This window comes from Coenobita brevimanus, chromosome 48, assembly GCF_032717465.1.
Source record: "Coenobita brevimanus isolate Jiangsu-jjx chromosome 48, ASM3271746v2, whole genome shotgun sequence".
Classification (NCBI taxonomy): Eukaryota; Metazoa; Arthropoda; class Malacostraca; order Decapoda; family Coenobitidae; genus Coenobita; species Coenobita brevimanus.
In genome coordinates this window covers 13,297,168-13,322,151 of record NC_137001.1, presented here as the reverse complement: position 1 = coordinate 13,322,151, position 24,984 = coordinate 13,297,168, and the positions used below count along the sequence as shown (strand labels likewise).

General features: G+C 46.0%; 1 protein-coding gene across 1 annotated transcript in view; it reads left to right on the top strand.

The window, feature by feature from the left end:
* Positions 1–2,142: 2,142 nt before the first annotated feature.
* LOC145399292 (sodium-coupled monocarboxylate transporter 1-like) overlaps positions 2,143–24,984 on the top strand; it is a 38,748-nt gene continuing 15,906 nt past the window's right edge. Inside the window, exons 1-9 of the mRNA XM_080271962.1 lie at positions 2,143–2,371; positions 2,905–3,038; positions 11,508–11,696; positions 13,029–13,180; positions 13,646–13,786; positions 14,848–15,066; positions 20,391–20,509; positions 20,755–20,909; positions 24,301–24,548. Coding sequence (XP_080128088.1) covers positions 2,143–2,371; positions 2,905–3,038; positions 11,508–11,696; positions 13,029–13,180; positions 13,646–13,786; positions 14,848–15,066; positions 20,391–20,509; positions 20,755–20,909; positions 24,301–24,548 — 1,586 coding nt within the window. The remainder of the gene's footprint in view (positions 2,372–2,904; positions 3,039–11,507; positions 11,697–13,028; positions 13,181–13,645; positions 13,787–14,847; positions 15,067–20,390; positions 20,510–20,754; positions 20,910–24,300; positions 24,549–24,984) is intronic.

The window sequence follows — 24,984 nt, the reverse complement described above, 5'->3', positions numbered from 1 at the left end:
GTCTGGGTTTAATATCCTATGTGAGAGAGAGAGAGAGAGAGAGAGAGAATATCAGAGCAAACCATGCATCACTCTTCCTGCATACACACCTCCTTCGTATTTAGCCAGTATTTGTAAGGGTTATACCTGGCAGTCACTCTCCCACAGCAAAGAAGTGGACCTAACATGGGTTGATACGGATGGAGTTACAAAATCCATTCGTCTATCTATCTATCTCTGTCTGCCTGTCTCTGTCTGTGTCTGCCTGTCTGTCTGTCTACCTACTTATCTATCTACCTATCTCTCATGCTGCCTCAGTCTATCTATCTTTCTATCTATCTATCTATCTATCATTTTACTTCAGTCTATCTATATATCTATCATTTTGCCTCAGTCTGTCTATCTTATTCTGCTTCAGTCTATCTATCTATCTGCCTCAGTCTATCTATCTATCTGCCTCAGTCTATATATCTATCTGCCTCATTGTATTTACCAATCAGTCAGTCTATCTATCTACTCCAGTCTACCTCAGTCTATCTATCTATCTGCCTCAGTCTATCTATCTATCTGCCTCAGTCTATATATCTATCTGCCTCATTGTATTTACCAATCAGTCAGTCTATCTATCTACTCCAGTCTACCTCAGTCTATCTATCTATCTGCCTCAGTCTATCTATCTATCTGCCTCAGTCTATCTATCTATCTGCCTCAGTCTATATATCTATCTGCCTCATTGTATTTACCAATCAGTCAGTCTATCTATCTACTCCAGTCTACCTCAGTCTGTCTATCGATCTGCCCCAGTCTACCTCAGTCTATCTATCTACCCCAGTCTGCCTCAGTCTACCTCAGTCTATCTATCTATCTGCCTCAGCCTACCTCAGTCTATCTATCTATCTGCCCCAATCTGCCTCAGTTTTTTTATCTGTCCCAGCCTACCTCAGTCTACCTATCTATCTGCCTCAGTCTACCTCAGTCTACCTATCTATCTGCCTCAGTCTACCTCAGTCGATCTATCTATCTGCCTCAGTCTACCTCAGTCTACCTGTCTATCTGCCTCAGCCTACCTCAGTCTATCTATCTATCTGCCTCAGTCTACCTCAGTCTATCTATCTATCTGCCTCAGTCTACCTCAGTCTATCTATCTATCTGTCCCAGCCTACCTCAGTCTATCTACCTATCTGCCCCAATCTATCTATCTATCTGTCCCAGCCTACCTCAGTCAATCTATCTATCTGTCCCAGTCTACCTCAGTCAATATATCTATCTGTCCCTGTCTACCTCAGTCTATCTATCTATCTGCCTCAGTCTACCTCAGTCTATCTATCTATCTGCCCCAGTCTACCTCAGTCTATCTATCTATCTGCCCCAGTCTACCTCAGTCTATCTATCTATCTGCCCCAGTCTGTGAGTCTACCCATCTATCTGCCCCAGTCTATCTATCGATCTCTCTATCTACACGGACAGGTTAACTTAGTGGCGCCTTGGGACACCCTCTCAGCTAACTTAAGAACACTAAGTTACCCACCGACACACTGCACCTCTCTCTCTCTCTCTCTCTCTCTCTCTCTCGTACTTTTGTCTTGTGTAGACTGACAACAAATAAGCATCGGAAGCAAATAGATAGATAGATAAATGGAGAGAGAGAGAGAGAGAGAGAGAGAGAGAGAGAGACAGACAGACAGACAGACAGACGGACAGACAGACAGACGGACAGAGAGAGAGAGAGAGAGAGAGAGACAGACAGACAGACAGACAGACATACCTGATTAAGGCGTCTGAATAGATAGACAGATAGATAGAAATAGACAGATATAGTGATAGATAAAATGTTCCACGTATCGTATTTTTGGAGAAAAATGTATCTTAGAAATTAAATCGCTTAACTGCAGTCGACAGGTAAGAATTTTGTGCCTAATTTTCGATCCTTTATTTATGGAAATCAAACTTAGCGCCAAAAAACTGTGTACAGAACGTGAACTGAACGTAATCAATACCGTCTTTCTTGGTAGTTTGTTAGTCTGTTGGGGTTGGTTTCGTTAGAGTAAAGGAGAAGACAGAAAAAGTAGAGATCAAACTTAGCGCCAAAACACTGTGTACAGAACGTGAACTGAACCTAATCAATACCGTCTTTCTTGGTAGCAGTGTCGGGGTCGTGGAGTGATGGCGTCGGGAGTGGATGAGAGTCACGCTGCTGAGCACTTCACCGCCGTGGATTATGCTCTGTTTAGTCTCATGCTGGCGGTGTCGGTCGGTATCGGGGTGTGGACAGCCTACAGGAGTCGCGGCAAGGAGTCCACGCAGGAGTACTTGATGGGCAGCGGCGCCATGACACCCTTCCCTGTGGCACTCTCTCTCCTTGGTGGCATCATCTCGGCTATATCTGTACTAGGTTAGTCTCTCTCTCTCTCTCTCTCTCTCTCTCTCGTCAGGGTTCACTATTCAACAAGAAGAGTGATGCAGTAAATTCCTATACATTCTTCCATAGACAAATCTTTCAGTAAATTAACATGATATTCAAACAAGTCATAGCAGAATATTAATGGCTAAAACTGAAGGAATCAACATCTCTCCTAGTCAGTTTCTAATTTTCCATCCCCTCCACTCTGTCCCTCCATCTCATCCTTGGTCTCCCCCTCCTCCTCTCCCCCTTCACCTCACTCTCACTCTTCTAGTTAGTCTTTAATTCTCCATCCTCTCCACTCCATCCCTTCATCTCATCCTTGGTCTCCCTCTCCCCTTCCTTCTCACTCACATGCACTCTTCTGTTCAGTCTCTCATTCTACATCCTTTCCACTCCATCCCTCCATCTCATCCTTGGTCTCCCCCTCCACCTCCTCACTCACATAAACTCTTCTAGTCAGTCTCCCATTCTCTCAAAGTATTTCCCTAAACCCATTTCAATCCCATCCCTATTTTCTTCAGGGAATCCCACTGAAGTGTACTTATATGGGACACAAATAGTGGTCATTCTGCTGGGCGTGGTGTTGGGCAGCATCGTCACCCACCAGCTCACCCTTCCACTCTTCTACAACCTGCGTCTTGTGTCCATTAGTCAGGTCAGTGTTTGGCCTCCACTCTTTTCACTCTAACTTGGTATAAAGTTGACATTTCCTTTTCTAACTTGGTCTAAAATGCCGTACTCTTTTCTAACTTGGTCTAAAATTGTCATTCTCTTTTCTAAACTTGTTTAAAATGCCATACTTTTCACTAAGTTGGTCTAAATTGCCATACTCTTTTACAACCTGGATGAGGGTAACTTTGGCCTGAGTGGCCACCGTGGCAGTGCAAACGGTCTGGATCGCTACTGTGTCAGTTGAAGCAGTCTGTTTGAGGTAGCTGGGACCCAGTTGATGATGGCTTTGTCTCCTCTCACGCTGTGGTCTGGGGAGGTCGCCCCTCTTTGTATGATGTGGCTGCTGCTGGGTACCACAACCTGTCTAGGTACTGTGGTGAAGAGTTTATATCCCGGTGAGCTTGGCACTAAACTGGATGGCAGGGTTGAGAGGCAGGCACAAAATGGTGTGGCTCTGTTGACCTGCGTCTTCTCACTTGTCATCCTCCGCAGGCACTGAGGGCACCTCACATGCCATGCATGGTTCCTACTATCATAGCCTGGGCATTTGGTGGCTATTTCGTTGTTATTCTCCTATTTCAGGCAATTCTGTATAACTGTATCATTTACAACTTCGTGAGAGCCCAGTAAACTCCCGGCTTTGTGATGTTGCACCTGCGGCTGTGGTTCAAGTTGAGAATAGTGCACGAATCACAAAGACGTAATCATGGTGCAGGTATTAAGGACCTGCATTATAAAAGCTGAGTGCACGAAAATGTAAACAAGCCTTCAGTTTGGACTTACTGGGGGAACACTTGTTATTACTGTTAAATGTGATCGGCCTAAATCCCACACAACTTCATGAAGTAAAAATAAAAAATAAAAAAAAAGTTCAAGCATGTTACTGTACAGACACACAAGTATCTTCCAAACAGTGACGAAGACATAACGGAAATATCGACCCATCTGAAACACACACTAGTACCGATAGGGTTTTTCACTGCATTTCCCCATTTTATTTTTATTTTTTATTTTTTTAAGAGAGAACTGGGAAGACAGTTGCTTCTTTGACTGTACATGATCTTTAAATGTTTGAGAAATTCCTGTAAATAATAATAATACTAAAAAAAACTCAATTTCAATAATATGGTCATGTATGCTCACTAAACTCACGCCATTGTGTTGGGGGTACTTGGAGATGGGATGCAACCTGGAAACATTGCAAGATTAAACACAGTAAAAGATATATTTGTCTTCATAGTGGTGATTTCCTTCGTATGACGTACTCTCTTAGTTTTCCTTAGAGGCAGATTGCTGAATTTAAATTATTAAGAAGGTGTGCCAATAATGGGATTAACTGGGGTAAATTGCCTCACTTGCGTTTGATATATCTCCCATAATCTGAATATATTGTTGGAGATAGGAAAGATGATGATGATGATGATGATGATGATGATAATAATAACAATAATAATAACAATAATAATAATAATAATAATGATAATAATAATAATAATAATAATAATAATGATAATTAAAATGCTGGGAATAGTGACTGAGGGCAATATGACACCCCCGGGAGGAGCCTACGGAGGGGCAGACAGAGCACAACCTGACCACGGGCGACAGGGACATAAGTCCGCCCAGGCCTCGCACCCCTATGACCCGGAACTCACCCGCCGTCACCATAGCAGGGAAAGGAGACTACCTTGTGGGAGAGCTGACCCTCAACAGGATCGAGGTGGAGCTATTACTCTAGCTCCAGGCAGCACCACAGCGACGGCTGGTAGCCACGCCCTTTTTGAGATGGCCTGCAGCTGCTCACCCCTTCTTCAGGAGACGGCCAGTAGCCACTTCCGCTTTCGTCAGAAGATGGCCGGTAGCCGCTCCGAAGGTGTACTTGAGATGGCCAGTAGCAGCTCACCCCTCCTTCAGGAGATGGCCAATAGCCACTCGTGCCTTCGTCAGGAGATGGCCAGTAGCTACTCATGCCTTCGTCAAGAGATGGCCAGTAGCAACTCCTCCGCATGGGCCTCAGTCAGTAGCCGTGCCTCAGCAACAGTCAGAAGCCACGCCCCTAAAAGGCCACAGCCAGCAGCCAGGCCCTACGGCAGGAGACGGCCAGCAGCCGTTGCTCCGTCAGGTGCTGCCACACCCCCACGACGTGACATCCTCCAGGAGGAGGTTCCCAGTCCTGAGGACCTGTGGAGAGGCCCTGTGCTATCCCCAGGGTTGTACTCCACCCAGCTGGCTCCAGAGTGACCCTACCTGATGGACTCCAATGATGACCGATGCCACAGCTTACTCCTGACGGTGCCCCTGATGGCAGGAGACCTCAGCCACTGGGCCCCCGAGGCCGCCCCCAGGACCCACGGGCAAGGCCTCTTCCCACCCCAATGCAGATGACCCTCGTCCTCTGTCCAGCGCCTATGTGAGTGCTTCAGGAGGCTCTTCGGCCCCAGCTTTGAGGGCCGCACTCCAACTCTCAACCCTGACAGTGCAGGGCCCTACGCTACCCCTAGCCCCAGATGAGAGAGGACGCCCCTATGAGTGATCCCGTGGCTGCTGGACACAGATGCCACAGGCGAAGCTCAGCCCCCATCAGGAGTTGCGCAGTGAGTCCTCCTGCCACCCCCCACTAACCACACGACCAACCCACCAACAGTGAGTGAGAGTAAAGAGTGCAGTGGCAGTGTAGTAGTGACTGGAATATCGGGCAGTGTATCATCCAAGGGCTAGTAATGTGTGACAATTATGATTTGGGTAAACAGTGACATAGTTGAGTGTAAGAAGAGAGATCTAATAAGGGTGCAGTGATTTCAGTGAACATGAGACTCTGCCATCATATTGTAATTCCTCTGCACTGCAAGACCAGTGGTATAATTGCCCAACGTAAATACAGTTTATATTTCCCTCTAAGTGACAGTGATCTATTACCCTGCCCAAAATACTACAAACACTATTTAGTGTGCCATTCACCTGCTATCCTGAACTATTGTCTAAATAGTATCCTGTGCAATACTATGATACTAGTACATGACTTATAATTACCCAGATTCCTGTTGTTGTGACATTTACCTGTTCCATGTATAGAATTAGTCAATACACGTGTAAGGCTGTTGCCTTGAGTTTTTGTGTCCTGCCTCTCTCTTATTTGTCTAAGATCCGGTCTAGAAAGAGAACCAAGCTGCACACTAGACGTTCAAGGGACGGGAAGCTGACCGTTAAGCACCTAGCATAACACTGGTGAACAGCGACGGTTCTTGATCCAGGCATACGAGAGAGGCATTCAGGAAATACCGGCAAAATGGCAACCAAACCTCACATGCGATTGCCTAAATTTGACCCAGGATGGTACGATGTCCACACGTATCTGGCGATTATTAAGAAATTGCTAGATATTGGGTTTGAGGACGACAAACAAAAAATATCAGTAACACTCCCACTACTGGGCAAAACGACGCCAAATATCATGCCAAAAATAATCCTGGGGCTCACATGGCAAAACTTCATGAAGCTCGTGATCAAAGCCATCACACCCTCATTAGGAAGATTAATTGTGCTATCCTAGTTGCATAGCCTGACATAAGATGGCAATTTGGATGATACCTTAATCCAGGCCAGACGCCTGGTTACTGCCGCTTACCCGGAGGCGGATGACGAAACCCGGGAACAGCTCATTTTTAACACACTTATCAGGATCCTCCCCAGTTTCATCAAAAAAGATTTTATAATACTTGACCCTATGGGAGACCTGGATAAAGATATCCAAGTAACAAGGCACCTTCTAGCCATCCACTCCACCCCTCAGCACATCGTTTCCCACGAATATCATCGCGATTGACTCGTGGGAATTTTCTGCTTGCAGCCAGGAATGTCCCATTCACGACATTCACAAGCAGCTAACAGCTGCCCAGCACAGCAGAACGACCCAAGAACCCCTACATGCCTCCCCACCATACGCCAATTGCCCCGAGCCTAAGAGAAACAAAGCCCGAAGACAAAGGCACAGAAGGCGCCCCCCCATCGCCCCTGCACCCCCCTATACTGACGGAGACCACCTCACATCCCCCCCCCCCCAGTCTACGACAGGGGGAAATGGCACGTTTCCTTTTGCTCTCCTCCCTGTATCTCTTCTCTTGTCTTTTACTGTCCTCTCTCTCTAACCTACCCTCATCCACCTCCTTTTTCTCTGTCACCTCCTCTACCCCACCCCCAACCTCACCATCCCCATGGACCCCCAGCTCATCCTGAATAACCTCCCCAGATGCCTCACCACTCGCCACACCCCACACCTTAGCTCCCGCCACACCACCACCGTTGCCTATACAACCACCCCCAACCAAGCCACCACGGTTCCAGCACCGCACACCACCCACCACCACCCCCACACCTGCACCATCCCCTTGCTTCACACCCACCGTCCACCTCACACCGTGAGCACAGGACCCTGTCACCACCCAAGCCACCCTACCACCAAACACCGAGATGGTGCCACAAGACCGCGCTCCCTCCTCACCGCCTGCACCTCACCCCACCAGACACACCACCTCACCACTGCCTAATATTCTTTTCCACAGCCAGCCTCCCACCTCCTGACCTCGAGCCCCTTCGCCCTCCACACTTAACGCCACCTCACCACCGTTACCCACCTCCAGTACCAGAGCACCCTCACACCCCCACGCACCACCCACTTCAAATCCCATTGCCTCGCCCATGCCCTCCATCAGAGTGCCACCCAAAACTACCCCACCCCTTCGCACCACCTCCATCGCCATGCCATATGCAGGCAAAGCACCAAAGGGGCACACACCCACTTCACCACCTACTTCCACCCTAAAACCCGCCATCAACCACTCTGGCCGCCTTTCACACCCACTCACAAGATACACCACCACCTCCCCAACCCCAACACCACGTTCCACACCGCCAACCACCACTGCCAACCCTCCCACTAACTCCTACTACTGCCACATCTCACCCTCACCTTCTCTACCTGCCTCCCCCTCCCCGTCTCCTCCCACCCCACCCCCCGGCACACTGCATCACACTTCACCTGAGGACACACCAACGCCACCCAGCTCAAACCTCTCCCCCACCCCCTCCCCGCCACCCTCTCCATCCCCCATGCCCACCATCATGTGTTCTGCCCACGCATCAACCACTCCTTCACCCATGCAGACTCCACCCCACCCACCACTCACCACCACCCCCAGCCCCGTTGCCATCCCTCCACCCCCACGCACTCCACCTGCCTCCCCATCTCCCACGCCCATCGCCACATGTCCCGCCCACAGACCAACCTCTCCTCCACCCACCCACAGTTCACCCTGTCCACATCCCATCACCACTCCCAGCTCCACCACTGCACCACCGTCCCCATGCACCCCACCCACCTCCCCACCACCCTCAACTCCACCACACTGCCCACACACACCCACCCCATGACCCACACCCACCTTAAAGACCACCATCACACGTTCAAGCTGCCTTTAAAGCCCACCCACCTGATACACCCCCACCCCTACACCACCCACCTCACCACAACACCACACTACCCCTCCTAACACAAGTTCCACCACAGTCCTGCTACACCAAGCCCAAATCCTGGCTACCACCACTCCCCAGAGACATCACGCCACATTGCCCCGTCATAAAACCACAAGCTCCCCGGTGATCTCCAACATTCAACACAGCTCTGTAGTGGGGACAAGACCTACCAACATGAGAATCCGATGAGCCATATGGTCGCCTCCCTACGGACACAAACATCGCGTCCATGGCCCCCTCCTCCTCCAACTCTTCCGCACCACCACCGACACGTCCACCCTCTTCGTCATCTGCGACACCCAGCCATCACAGCATGGAACGCCCTCCTGCAACATCTCCAACCCATGAACCACACCAACAACACCAAAGTCTATCACCTCCAGTCATGGGGATGTGACTTTTTCCCCGACAACGGTGGTAAAATGCCAGGAATAATAACTGAGGGCAACATGACACCCCCGGGAGGAGCCTATGGAGGGGCAGACAAAACACGACCCGTCCCCAGGCGACAGGGACATAAGTCTGCCCGGGCTGCACGCCCCTATGACCCAGAACTTGTCCGCTGCCACCATAGCAGGAAAAAGAGACTACCTTGCGGGCGAGCTGATCCTCGACGGGATCGGGGTGGAGCTATTACTCTAGCTCCAGGCAGCACTCCAGCGATGGCCAGTAGCCGTGCCCTTTTTGAGATGGCCTGCAGCCGATCACCCCTTCTTCAGGAGATGGCTAGTAGCCGCTCCTGCCTTCGTCAGGAGATGGCCGGTAGCTGCTCTGAAGGTGCCTTTGTGATGGCCAGTAGCTGCTCACCACTCCCTCAGGAGATGGTCGGTAACCACTCCCGCCTTCGTCAGGAGACGGCCAGTAGCCACTCCGAAGGTGCCCCTGAGATGGGCGGTAGCCACTCACCCCTCCTTCAGGAGACGGCCGGTAGCCGCTCCCTCACACGGGCCACAGCCAGTAACCGGGCCTCAGCGACGGCCAGAAGCCGCACCCCTAAAACACCACGGCCAGCAGCTGGGCTCTATGGCAGGAGATGGCCAGCAGCTGCTCCTGCGTCAGGTGCTGCCACACCCCCACGACGTGACATCCTCCAGGAGGAGGGTCCCAGTCCCGAGGACCTGTGGAGTGGCCCTGTGCTATCCCCAGGGTTGTACTCCACCCAGCCACCTCCAGAGGGACCCTACCTGACAGACTCTGATGACGACTGATGCTGCAGCTCACTCCTGATGGCACCCCCGACGGCAGAAAATCGCAGCCACCGGGCCCCTGAGGCCGCCCTCATGACCCACAGGCGAGGTCTCTCCCCACCCCGATGCAGACGACCCTCGTCCTCCATCCAGCGCCTAAGTGAGTGCTTCAGGAGGCTGTTTGGCCCCATCCCTGAGGGCCGAACTCCAACTCCAAGCCCTGACAGTGCAGGGCTCTTCACTGCTCACAGGCCTGGACGAGAAAGGATGCCCCTGTGAGTGATCCCGTGGCTGCTGGACACAGAGACCACAGGCGGGACTCAGCCTCCATCAGGAGTTGTGCTGAGTCCTCCCGCTACCCCCCACTAACCACGCCGCCACCCCACCAACATTGAGTGACAGTGAAGAGTGCAGTGACAGTGTAATGGTGACTGGAATATCGGGCAGTGTATCATCTAAGGGAACATAAGTCCAAGGCCTAATAATGTGATAATTATGATTTGGGCAAACAGTGACACAGTGAGAGTAAGAAGAAAGATCTAATAAGAGTGCAGTGATCTCAATGAACATGAGACTCGGGCTTCATAGTGTAATTCCTCTGCACTGCAAGACCAGTGAAATAATTGCCCAGCCTAAATACAGTTTATATTTCCCTCCAAGTGACAGTGATCTATTTCTCTGCCCAAAATACTACAAACACTATTTAGTGTGCCATTCACCTGCTATCCTGAACTATTGTCTAAATAGTATCCTGTGCAATACTACGATACTAGTACATGACTTATAATTACCCAGATTCCTGTTGTTGTGACATCTACCTGTTCCACATATAGAATTAGTCAATACACGTGTAAGGTTGTTGCCTTGAGTTTTTGTGTCCTGCCTCTCTCTTATTTGTCTAAGATCCTGTCTAGAAAGAGAACCAAGCTGCACACTAGACGTTCAAGGGATGGGAAGCTGACCCTTAAACACCTAGCATAATAATAATAATAATAATAATAATAATAATATCATCATCATCCAATCCTACATTGCCCCATGAGGAGCGTAGAAGCCCGGGGCAAGGCAAGTTGGTCCTGGCATTTAAGATGAGAGTGACCAGCCTCACTCATCCCTGAGTATCATTACGTGAGCAATATATCCCAACCTCCCCTTGTATATAAACCTTCACCGGTTCAATCCGATTGGAGCGCCGTAATTACTCACTAAACCACCAGCCACCAAAAATTGGTTATATGATTACCACCCTGGTGTACAGGAAACCATTTGGCTTGTCACTCAGTGTAGAGTCACCCACAGGCAGAAGGAAGAGGAAACAATAAAGGAATGAAAGACAGAAGAAGGAGGGTAAAGTCACCCGTAGGCAGAAGCACGAGGAAAGAATGAAGGAAAGAAAGACAGAAGAGGATGGAAGGAAAGAAGGATGGATGAGAGGAATGGGCAGACATTCGAGAGCAGCACTACATCGAGTGAGGGGATGGTGAGTGCCCCCACGTACCGCAGATAATAATAATAATAATAATAATAATAATAATAATACTATCACCACCTCTACCACCACCACCACCATCACCACCACCAATACTATTACTACTGCTGCTACTACTACTACTACTACTACTACTAATGATAATAATAATAATAATAATAATAATAATAATAATAATAACAATAATAATGCTAATAAAATACCTCAGTCCACTTTATAAAGCTCATGCCTTTTTTCTGTGTCACAGTACCTGGAGTTGCGGTTCAAGTCGAGGGCAGTGCGTCTCCTTGGAACCATGTGTCAGCTCGCTCATATGTTGATGTTTATGGGGGTGTGTCTCTACGCGCCCTCCCTGGCTCTCTCCACCGTCACCAGTCTCTCTGTTCTTGGTTCCATCGTGCTTATGGGGCTCGTGTGCACCTTCTACATCTCTGTGGTGAGTTGCAAGGTGGGAACCAATCAGGCAGTCTCAGTGTTCGGCCACACTGGCTCGAAACATGTGATCGACGAGATGAAACGAAGCACTGGGTTAGGTCTGCTTCAGTGTCCGAGTCTGAGCGTTGGACGGACCCTGAGCCTTAGGTCCTCCCGTCGATCACATGTTTGGTGCAAGTATGGCTGTGCCCATCGATCAGATTAGGGCAATTCAAATATCAGATCCATCTTAATTTTGGTCCACCCCATTCCGTTCACCTAAATTCGGTTCATTTGGGGTCATGCAAATTAAATTCAGACAGGTTTATCAGTGCAGTTGGGCCTGTCTCATCCATTTGGCCTTGTTATGTGAAGTTAGGTTAGGAAGGTCATGCTCAGTTAAATCCATTCGTCTACTTAGTCTCCTTTAGGTCATGCAGATCTCCGTGGGTCTTTCACATTCATTCCCATTTAGATTAAGTCGTGTCAGGTCAGGTTTCCTACTGAAACTACTTCCACTACTTCTGTGAACTGGAGAACCATCAACAAGAATCATTCACCCTTTGAGAGATATTCAAACGCTAGTCCTATATTATTAACACTGGAAAGAATACTGAAGCCTCATCTTATTCTCTTATGTAATCCAGAAATCAAACATTGTATTTTGCCTATAAAAAAAAAAAACTTGAAAAAAATGTATAATAGTCTAATTATATAAGTTTTGTCAGCACAGAGAGCGACTTGGAGAGCACCTTGATCTTCACTAAATGCTCCTTGCTTGAAAATGAGTCGGTAACGTGAAATACACAAGGGAAATAGGATGGATGAAAATGAGTGTAGCTGTTACGCCTTTCAAACCGAGGACTCATTTTTCGTGTCGGTATATCAGTCTTTACGGAATTATACGCAGGTTAGGTGGTTTCTCTCTCTCTCTCTCTCTCTCTCTCTCTCTCTCTCTCTCTCTCTCTCTCTCTCTCAATTGGAGGGGTTAGATGTAGCCTTCATTAATTCCTTCGTTCTATCCAAAGTAAAAAATAATAATAATAATAATAAAATCGTTCGTAGCTATCAAGAATAACTACAAAAGACGTCAGCGTAAGGAAGGGGTTAAGTGAGAGGGAGATGTAGTCTGTACTGTCGTCAGGTAAGGAGTCTCCCTAACACCTCTTCCTTAGTGATTAATTTTTGGATGTGAATGGTTAATATCCTTTTGTACGTTATTTATGCAGAGTATGACTATGTTTGAAGGATTTACATAACGCAAAAGAGGACAGTGAGAAGTACTAATCAAAATAAATCGCTTGGGAAAAGGCGTTAGGGAGCTTCCTTAACTGACGGGGCTGTGTGGTTGCAGGGTGGTGTGAGGGCCGTGGTGTATACTGATGTGATGCAAACGCTGCTCATGTTCGGCGGGGTGCTGGTCGTGGTCATCATCTGCTGCCAGGAAATTGGTCTTGTCAATGTCTGGACCATAGCTGACCAGGGCTCCAGGATAGAGTTCTTCAAGTGAGTCACCGTTACTTCGGCGCAAATTCCAAATAACGGAAAGCGCCAGAATCTGCAATGGGAGTACCGTTTGATTCTTGTGATAGGAGAAATGTTTGTATTTTAACCGTAATGCACAAAACTCTGTGTGTGTGTGTGTGTGTGTGTGTGTGTGTGTGTGTGTGTGTGTGTGTGTGTGTGTGTGTGTGTGTGTGTTGAGAGGAGATAATATGGTATACGTTTAATTTCAATAAAAACAATTTACTGTCATTTTGCACACATATATAATAAAGCCCATTTATTCGAGTCATCTTCATAAAATTCAGCGTGACTGAAATCATAAAAGAAAAAATAACCATAAAGTCATACAGGTAAGAGTTAACGTTAGAGTCGGCTTTATAATATTCAACGACACTGAAATAATGAGAAAAATATAAATGACCATACAGTAACAGGCCACACTACAGCCTCCTGTTTCTGCCATAGCATGAACACAAGTCCTTTCGTGCGCCACACCTTCTGGTCGACCACCGTGCTTGGCTTCTACTTCACCATGGACACCATTGGCATCAACCAGCCCAGCTACCAGAGATTTGCTTCCATCGGCAACCTCGCTATGGCACAAAGGTTAGATGGCCTTGTTTACATCTCTCTATCCATCGGTCCATCTACCTTCCTATTTATATTGAAGGGAGACTAACTGGTTGTAATATTTTTAGAAAGATGCTTAGAAGTGTTATAGATACGAAAGCAGTTAGAGGTGATGGTGGAAGTTCATTGATCATAAGACTGTGGTATAAAAAATAAAGCTGCGAGGAACGTGGTGGATAGAGAGGAAGGGGACAACGGGAATGACAAGTAGCGAAGTTTAAAGCGAAAGCAGTGAGGTGAGTACTGAGGGAAAAGATGAGTTAAAGTCAGTGAATTAGGAACAAATGGATCTGGAAAACGTGTGGAGCTGATGAAGGGAGTGTGTGGTTAGGAATGCAAGGGTAGCAAGGAGTAAGAAAGGTTCAATTTGGTGGGATGCCTATGTTGAATGGGCAGTGGGGGAAAATGGGAGACGAGAGTGGATACAAGACAGTCAAATGAATGAAGGGAATATGCTGAGGGTAAGAAGGGTGTGTGGATATCCGTAGAGAGGACAGGCACAACAAAACTGCGTGACCCCACTACATTCTCATGGAGTTGCATATTGAGGAGTGAGTGTGGACACATTGCATATTTAAGTATTCAGATTAATTTATGTTAAAATTCATAGCAGACTTCATATGCATATAAAAATCCTCAAGGTAAGGGCTGAAAACACAGAATTCACATGAACTGTACAAATACTGGTCCAGCATAACACTGCTTAATCCATGTATCGTCCCAACACTAAACAAGAACTATCATTTGTAGTGCTCAGAAGATCAGTGCTTCAACTCACTACAGGGTACTTCACTGACATACACTCACCAATGTTGAATTTAAATGGACCTCGTAAGCCTCTTGTTTTTACTACAGGTTGGTCATCTCTTGCTGTGGGTGTATGGCTGTTGTGGGGTCTGTTGTACTACTCTGTTAGTACATCAAATAATTTTTATGTTTTTACCACATGTTTGTCATCGCTTTTGCTGTGGGTGTGTGGTTGTTAAAAGTTATCTGCTGGTACCATTTAATCCTTAATTTACGTGTTTTTCCCACAGGTTGGTCATCTCTTTTGCCGTGGGTGTGTGGCTGCTGTGGGGAATGTTCTACTTCTCCGGCCTGGCTGCCTATGCTGCCTTCAGTGACTGCGATCCCTTGGCATCAGGCAGGATACAGAAACCCGACCAGGTGATCCCTTACCTGGTCATGCAGAAGTTGGGTCACCTCACTGGCGTTCCTGGGGTCTTTGTGGCAGCTGTCTATGGCGGCGCCCTTAGGTGGGTGATGTAGTGGTTCTTCCTTTTCTTATCAGCAGCCATTATCATCACCCACATCCTTTATCATCACTCACATCAATCATCACTATCCACTATCATCACTTACATCTTTGATCATCACTGTCCTTTATCATCACTCTCACATCGTTTATCTTCACTCTTACATCCATCAGCGCTATCCTTTATCATCACTCTCACATCCTGTATCATCACTCACACATCCTTTGTCATCACTCACATCCATCATCACCCACACATCTTTTATCATCACTCTCGCATCCTTTATCATCACTCACACATCCTTCATCATCACTCTTACATCCTTTATTATCACTCAGTGTTACCAGTATCTACCCTGCATCGCATATATATTTCATACTCATATTTCATCATCCGCGCCCATACTAGCAGACTGAGGCATTCCCACAACACATAAGATACTGCCACATGAGTTTAGTGAAGCATTATTTGCGTCACTCTGCAATACACACACACAGGTTGGGTCTTTCCCTTATTATTTTTTTTCCTCCATAGTTAATGTGTACAAGGGGAAGGGTGATGCCCTGGAAAAAGGAAATTATGGAGGCATAAAGCTTTTACACCAAATAATGAAGGTAATGGAGAGAGTTCTAGAGGGTATGATTAGAGAAAGAGTGAATATTGATGAGATGCAGTTTGGGTTTGTGCCAGGCAAAGGAACCACTGATGCTACATTCATTGTTTGACAGCTTCAGGAAAATATATAGGAAAGAAAAGGGAACTGTACTTTGTTTTTGTTGATTTAGAAAACGCCTTTGACAGAGTTCCCAGAAAGGTGGTGAAGTGGGCAATGAGAAAGCTTGGGATGGAGGAGTGGCTGGTTGGTTATGGTCATGTATGTGGGTGCTCGCACCCAGGTAAGGGTGAATGGAGATTTGAGTGATGAGTTATCCATGAATTTTGATGTGCATCAGGGGTCAGTCTTGAGCCTCTTGTTGTTTATCATGGTACTTGAAGCCCTCTCACGCGAGTTCAGAAATGGACTCCCGTGCGAGATGTTTTATGCTGATGATTTGGTGATGACTGTAGAGAATGAAAGGGTGGCGGAGGAAAGATTTACGAAGTGGAGAGATGGTATGGGGCACAAGGGCTTAAGAGCAAATGCAGATAAAACAAAAGTCATGACATCTAGGGCTGGGGGCGGTACTGTCAAAGAAAAGTGAGAGCAGTCATTTGCGATTTGCCACAAAGCCGTGGGAAGTAATTCCATCATGTGCAGTGTCTGTGATAAGTGGGTGCATGAGAGATGTAGTGGTATTAGAGGTAGACTGCGAGATAATGCTGATTTCATGTGTGTGGTGTGTCGGGGAGAGCAGGTGGAGATTGTCAGGCATGAAAGGATTGAGCTTGTTGGTGAGTCTCTTGAGTGTGTGGAAGAGTTTTGTTATTTGGGAGACATGTTACGTGCTGGAAGTGGGCCAGGAGCTAGCTATGTGGCTAGAGTGAGGAGTGGTTGGAAGAAGTTCTGGGAGATGTTGCCTCTCCTGACATTGAGAAGGCTCTCCCTCCATGCTAAGGGATCTTTGTATGCAGCATGTGTTTGGAGTGTAATACTGTATGGTAGTGGGACTTGAGCAGTAAGTCCCACGTTTAAACGTATAGAAATGACAATGATTAGGTGGATGTGCAGTGCGTCCTTAAGTGTGAGACCTGGGGGGGTGGGGGGCTAGGTTTACAGTGGAAGAGTTGAGGGATAGGATGGGACTGGAGTGTATTGGTGCTGTGATGAAGAGCAGTAGTTTGAGATGGTTTGGGTATGTGTAGAGGATGGGAGATGATAATTGGTTGCAGAAAGTGAGAAATGTTAATGCTGGGGGTAGGGTTGCGAGAGGTAGACCGAGAAAGACCTGGGACGAGGTCACTGAGTGTGACCTCAGGGATAACGGACTGAATAGGGAAGCTGCCAGAGATTAAGCAGCATGGACAGCCGCCAGTAGATGACCAAGGCCGATTCATTAAAACGTGTTAGATCCTTCAAAAATGAATGAACGATAGAACTATGATAAAACCTCTTCACGTTGGGAGTTGGGTTGTGAGAGGCAGACTGAAAAAGACCTGGGATAAGGTTACAGAGTGTGGCCTCAGGGATAATGGACTAAATAGGGAGCTGCCAGAGATCAAGTAGCGTTGAGAGACACCATTAGGTGACCAAGGCCGGAGCATCCAAGCACGTTGGAGCCTTTATAAACGAAACGAAAGTTACGAACAATTCCGGTACACAAACAATATTCATATCCATGTCCACAGCACTTCATCATCGGGTCAAAAGTCTGAAAATATAATAAAAGAGCAAATGATACCAACTGCCAATTGCTCATCACTTTGGGACTGTGTATGGACAACACCTCAAAATATTCTTGGATTCGAATCTGATCATCACTATCACATCTTTCGTCATGACCCTCACACTTTTCATCATTATTCTCACACTGAAAAATGAAAGAAATAAACGCAATGGGCAAGCAGTAGAACACACACACACACACACACACACACACACACACACACACACACACACACACACAGTGTTAAATACAAGCCAGTTATCAACTGGACAATCACTGTGGGGGTGCCAGGGGAACAGGAATCCCCCTACTGCTGCCTCATTTGCTGAGTGAAGCGACTTCTTAAGACTGATGCAGGCTGCCAGCAGCCCTTACTGAAACTCACAATGGTTAGAATCCAGTCAAGTGTAGACTTCTTGGGTGAAGTTTACCGAGACTTCTGAATCTTAAACTAATGGTCATGGATATCCATCAACAGCATATGAGCAAGACCTTGCCTGGAGCACTGAACACTGTAACACCGTGGTAGTTACTGCAGTCACACTGATCTCCTTTCCCTTCCCAAACAAGGCTAACCAAACACCTTGTCCAGTCAGGAGGAATTATACCAGTACATCGAACAGCTTCAGCTACTGCAAGTAATCCCCATATATGGCTTCTTCCCCAGCTTTGATCAGTTTGGCCTGATGCCACAAAGACCACTCGCCCTACCACTTTTCAGCCTTGTCACTGCCTTCTTGTATTCATATAAGGAAGACATGGCATTGTAGACTGGTGGGGTGGCAGCTAGCGACTGCACATCAGCCGATGGAAGCTCCATGCTGCGTTCTGCTATACACAACTACTTTAAGTATTCAGGCCAATGAGCCCTCTAGTCACTCACTCTAGACATAAGCCATCTATCTACTATCTCAGCAGAGTTAACCTGAGAGGCGGGTCTAGAGCAGCGTTTCTTCAGGGCTTGATAGCAGGTCGAAGGTCATTTACAGTAAAAGTCCTCCAATCCGACCACCAATAATACAAACATCCCAATACTCCGAATATTGCAAGGCGATTTTTTTTTAGTTTTCTAGGCTTTTTCAAATTTTTCTAGGCTTTGTCTAAAGATTTATGTGGCTTGGACTTGCTTTTCGACTTGGATGTACTTGTCTGCAACTATTCATCTACAATTCTTTGCATTTCCGGTGAGTAAAACAATAACCCATATCATTTTAAGTGTTTATTTAATGATCCTGTATATATTCTAATGTTTTCAGAGGTCCCCCCAGTAGTCCGAAAAAAAAAAAAAGTAATCCGAAAGACCCTCGGTCCCCTGGCATTCGGATTACAGGACTTTTACTGTACTTGAAAGCCACCCTCTAACTCCTCAGGAATTTCCCTGACATACCTGTCTTTGTCCGTTCTTGGTAAAACTCTTGACCGACAAGCCAGAAATCTTTGTGGCCCTCAGTCCCTAGCCAGTCTAGAAGCATAATCCGTCAACTGTTGCTAGCGTCCCTGGTGAGACAAATCCTCTACTTGATCTAGGGCACAACAACGCATTCATCAGCTTCACCCACAGTAACACACTTATGAGTACCCAACCACTCAAAAGGGTCATCAACAGCACTGACCACACCAAACTGACTCCTGACTGCCACTGCATACTCATCAGTGCATTCCATACTCAAAACTGAATAGTTATATATGGCATCCCGAGATTTACCCATGTTTCATCTGTAGCCTTAGAGCAGCAACATCAAGTCTGTGAACTGCAGAAAAGGACTCTGTTTTCCTGAAAACCAAGCAGTTCTACAGGATGCTCCAGAGTTCTTACAACAAGGTGGTCAGTCTCCTTAGCAACCTATTCAACAATGGAATAACAAGTCCATTAGTGAAGATAAGGCTTCTGGAATCTTGATGCAGAAATTTTCAACTTATGGGATTTTTCAAAGTATAGGAAGTAAGAACTATTGGGATTCATGGTTCTACAGCCATGGGGACCTACTTATACACAATCCCCAAAGCCTTCCCTGTCAGTGCCAGTAACTGCACGGGAGTTGCTAAAGGCTAAAAGTGTATCTCACAAGGGACACTGTTCCACACCTAAGTTGAGGCTGGTATGGAACAGGTCTTTTTCATTGAGATAACTCCTCTCAGTAAGTGCATACACAGCAATATGAGAGATAATGCCATAACTGAATCATTCATAACTCTGTGCAAGAATCTTCAATACAGTGCAATCATTTGCTAATTCTTTGCTTCACCAGTCTCCACATCTTGATGTCTTGTACACACCTTTGTTTGTCCATCTGTTTGAACTGTTGTACGGTATCTCATTCTTCCATCATCTACTGTACATGTACTTCCCTCACAAAAATATAAGTGTTCCATGTTGTCACACCAGAGGCAGTCTACAGTTCTTGGAGGAAACAACTCCATTGTGCTTCTGTTTTCAACTACATCAGTTCTTATCCTAATGATCCAAGGATATTTTATTCCACATTTCTCAATGGATCACTTTCCTTTTTTTTTTTTTTTTTTTTAATTACTATCACGTCAGTTTCTTCCATCCACATGACAATGCTAAGCCTAGTATATATTCCTTTTTGAAGTTCTCTTGCAGCTTTTTTGTTCAATTTCCTTCTCCATATCACAACTTTCAGAGCACACATTAGCCTTCCACTTCAAGTGACTATGTGCCACATTTCAAACTTTAGCTTTTACTTACATTAGTCATGCAAGAAAAATAATCATAGATTATAAATGTCTTGATAAAGTTATCATCTATGTATTCATCAAACAACACATGGGGTCAGGGTGGCACAGTGGTAGAGTGTCGGACTTGGGACTGGGGGGTCGTGAGTTCGAGCCACGCCTGGTAGCTGCCATGCCGGGAGGGGTAGTGCCCTTCTGTCACCTAGCAGGGCTATATGATCTAGTAAGGTCTAGCTCGGGGGAAAATTTCCCTTTCAAACAACACATTCATAATTATCAAACAATGTCCCACTTTCCACACAGTTCGCTGTCCAGCTACGGTAACTCTATGGCTTGCCTGCTGTGGGAGGACTTTCTGAAGGATATTCCATACTTCAGCAAGATGTCAGATGCCTTAGCCACCAGAGTCCTCAAGCTCATATGTAAGGCTTTCTTCTCATGTTATCAACAATAATTCAGCAGTTTTGAGGGGGCCATAAACTCCTTTAAAAATCATTCCCTGTGTTGTCAATACACACTCAGCACTGCATGTTGTTCATGGCATTTATAATTTTATACAATGGAACCAGATTGTATCATCAGCATAGAGTATTGCAAAACACTTTCCTTACATTCTTGTAGACACTATTTTGAGACACTGTGTATTTATGCTGCATGTTGGTGGCAGCTGTGGTGATGGGCCTGTCAGGCATCTGTGTGGGTGTGCTGGCAGGTAACCTGGGCAACATCTTCAACGTCTTCGCCAGCATTTCAGGAGCTGTCAAGGGACCAATCCTAGGCATCTTCCTGGCTGGCATGTGCACACCCTGGGTCAACACAAAGGTGGGCACGAGTTTACACTCTCCACATAAAAATATTGTTATTTCATTTCATCATCCAATCCTACGTTGCCCCATGAGGGGCATATTATTAATAGTAAAAAAATTATATATGTAACCTACAACTACAGGGATTTACTGTATCTTGCAGGCATTACCTCCCACACAGGGTTTTGAGAAGGGAGAGGGTATCAGCTCTTTCAAAACTAAAGTTTACCCTTCCCTAATGGTCAAACACATCACGCAGAATAAGTAAATGCAAATCATTACCTTCTTGTGAGTGGTGTGTGAGAGGGAAGTTGTATAAAGATGGCTGCAACGTTGGCTGGAAAGTTCTTTGATTTGTGAAACATAATGTACAGTTGCGAGCAGATGACTCGAGGCCACCTAGTCCACCAACATGTTGGTGTTTTGTCTGGCAACAGTGGTAGCTGTGAACTTGACCGAGATTCAGTCAGCTGTTCGGGCAAAACAAACCCAGTGATAATTTGTCAATGTGCAGTTCTAACTGGTCTCCAATCAACACCATGCAAGTAAACGTATTATATTGATAATGATTAACGTGTCATACACATGGTAGATATATTTATAACCACAGTATTACAACACAGGCATCCAAATAGTGGTGCGTTCATTCATGTGAGACACACGGGTATCGACAGTGATTTATTTTGTTGGACTATCGTCGTGAACCAAACAACCTTTACCAGCTTTCAAGAGATATGTCGTAGGGTTATCAGCTTCTCCGCTACCTAGCATTATTATCACAAAAAACACCGTCATGCCAGTCATCCTTCACCGTTAACCTCACTTTCATCGACCTCTGACTCCAAAGGAGGTGGGACAGTTAAAGGTTCACACCACAGTAGGCGAAACAAGGGGAGGGGGGTGGGGGAGTTATATGAAGGATGGTGGGTGAGGAAGGGCGGGACCATGATCTAAGTAGGGGAGGTCAACCAGACAGCGCGCCGCGTGAGCCTTCATGATGTCACATCAGCCCTTTGGCGAGTGGGTTCAGCTTGTCCCATTCCATGCATGAATGAATGAATAGGGACACCATGATCTAGACACCACAGCATCAAACCCGGGGGGAGAGAGAGAGAGAGAGAGAGAGAGAGAGAGACAGACAGACAGACAGAGACAGAGAGAGAATGAATGAATGAATATAATATACTCCAAGAATGATGGTTGTATTTTATCACACTAATAAATGCTGAAAATTACATTGATTTATTCTATTATCCGTCTAAGAGCCATCATAAACGTTGCTCGCGTTATTATATATTGGGAAGAGAGAGAGAGAGAGAGAGAGAGAGAGAGAGAGAGAGATTGATAGATAGTTAGATAGATAGAGAGACAGATAGATAGATAGGTAGGGAGATGAGTTTGAATGTGATCGAATGTGTATTTGTGTGTGAAGGTTTTTGTTATTTTGTTATTTTCTTTTCCTTTATCGTATCGCTACCCCACCGTGGTGGGAAGGTGCGATTAAGTATAAAACAAAAAATATAGATAGATAGATAGGAGAAACATATATTAGGTCCTGCTGTGGAATGTTACAGGCGGATGATAATGTGATTTATTGATATACTGACTATGGTTATGGTAAATGGTTATAAAGACATAAAATACTGTATACTGTAGGAGAGATGAAGCTATGAATGAAGCAGTGTGGTTGAACATCAGATAGCGTGTCCAGGCTGACGCCAGCCAGCCAGCCTTGAGAGCAAGGATTGGGAAGACAGTGGGGCGTGTGCGACGTCATGCAGGCGGGGATTCCCCACTGTCTGGCTGATCTCCCCTACTTAGATCATGGGCGGGACGAGGTGGGACGTGTGATGGGAGGGGGGTGAGGAGGCACGTGGTTGGCTGCGGTATTTAACGTATATGAGATTAGAGGTTGTAATAGGTTTGTTTTGACATAGAAAACCAACGTTTCCTTAATATTTGAATGATAAAGTCGAACGATTACTCTCTATAAATGTTTATCATCATGAACCGGTCAACTAGTTCCACCCCCATACGTGACGTCACGTGGTGCCTACATCACAAACCAAGGTGGTGATGGAGCTGCACACTCGGGATACCCGTGTGTCTCACATGAATGAACGCAGCACTATTTGGATGCCTGTGTTGTAATATCATTGTTATAAATGTATCTACCATGTATATGACACGTTAATCATTATCAGTATTATACGCTTACTTGCATGGTATTGATTGGAGACCAGTTAGAACTGCACATTGACAAATTATCACTGGGTTTGTTTCGCCCGAACATCTGACTGAATCTCGGTCAAGTTCACAGCTACCACCGTTGCCAGACAAAACACCAAAATGTTGGTGGACTAGGTGGCCTCGATTCATCTGCTCGCAACTGTACAGCATGCACAGGGCTAGCCAGACGCCACCAGAACTGTACAATCGTTGTATTACTATGGTAGAAGCAGCACAGATTACTTCATATAAATCGTGACATAAAATAATTATTGCTAATTCTTTCACTCTTACATAGCCTAGTATTTCATAATCACTGTACATCTTGAAACTCAGGTAGGGAAGCAAAGATGTCACAGGTTTTATAACTTACTGTTCCTCTCATTTATCATACATTTCTTCATAATCACATTCATTATCAACGGATGTCAATTATTTCAATACACTGCTGTGTAATTCTTGTGGATTTCTTATTTTTCACCAGCAAAACTTTTGTACTTTACAATAATGCAAAAAGAAAGAATTATTTGTCTCATTATAATTAGCAACAACATAAGTTCAGTCCTCTCTACTGCTCTTATGCTCATATCACCAGTGTCAAGGTTACTCTCTCTCTCTCTCTCTCTCTCTCTCTCTCTCTCTCTCTCTCTCTCATCACCAAATGTGTCTTTTATTATCACATTTTTCTCCCAGATTGGAACTTCACATATATAAACCTCATGCAGACAAATTTATGATCTTTCATTCCTCTGCTATACATCATTCATCAACAGAGCAACTCCTTCCTTACGCTGTCCACTCACGCATATATACCTGACCTATACATTTCACACCTTCTCACTCTTCCACTTCATGCCCGTTCATCCTTGCCTCACGCAGTGCCGACACAACATACCTTGAATTCCTTAACACATTCACCATATTCACACCTCATATCTAAATGCCACACGAACTAGCTTATTACTAGTGCAGGACCTAGATCAGAGGATTGCTGCAAAACTGCCGAGAGTAAGAACAGAGGATATGGGACTGTTATCTCAGTTGATCCTCTTCCTTTTTAATATCAGGTCTGCTGGGAATATGGAGGGCAATATTATAACACATGCAAGTAGTATTTTATATCAACTGATGTCCACATAAAACCACAGTGATTCATATGACCATACCACAATCTTCAGGGTGCAGTGTTAGGATTCCTGGTGGCCTTCTGTTACAACATTTGGGTGGTGGTGGGCAAGTTCCTGCGTGGGGGAGGACACCCCACCCACCTCCCCCTTTCTGTTGACAGCTGTCCTGAGAACCTCATCCATCCTGTCAACGCCTCCATCGTCGCCTTCATCAGTAACATCACCACTGCTACATCCAGCACCAATCTCACCACTGACCTGACTGCAGATTTCACCACTATAGCACCTGATACTAACAGGTTAACAAACAGTGTCACCAAACATGAAACTTTCTCTTTAACTACAAGTAGAGGTGTTTTCAAGACTACTCCCCCAGTTTCCCTGCTTGTCGTATGAAGCGATTAAAAGGGTTGGTGGTGGGTTAGTGCCTCACCCTGTAAAAAGAACTAACTAAACTAGCGAATAAAGCGCCTCGGACCAGAACGGACAATACACTGATGACTAAGGAACCGACAAAAGACATTCTAAGGGTGGGGACATGGAATTTGAGAGGAGTGAATGATGAAGTGAAAGAGAGACTGTTCAGGTGCTTGAGCGTGCAAGAGTGGATGTATGTGGACTGACTGAAACTAAACGGTGAGGTGAAAGGGTGAGAGAATGGGAATACGGTTTAGGAATATGTGCGGGAGTTAATGAGAATGAGAGGGCAAGAGAGGGAGTATGTCTGATGATAAG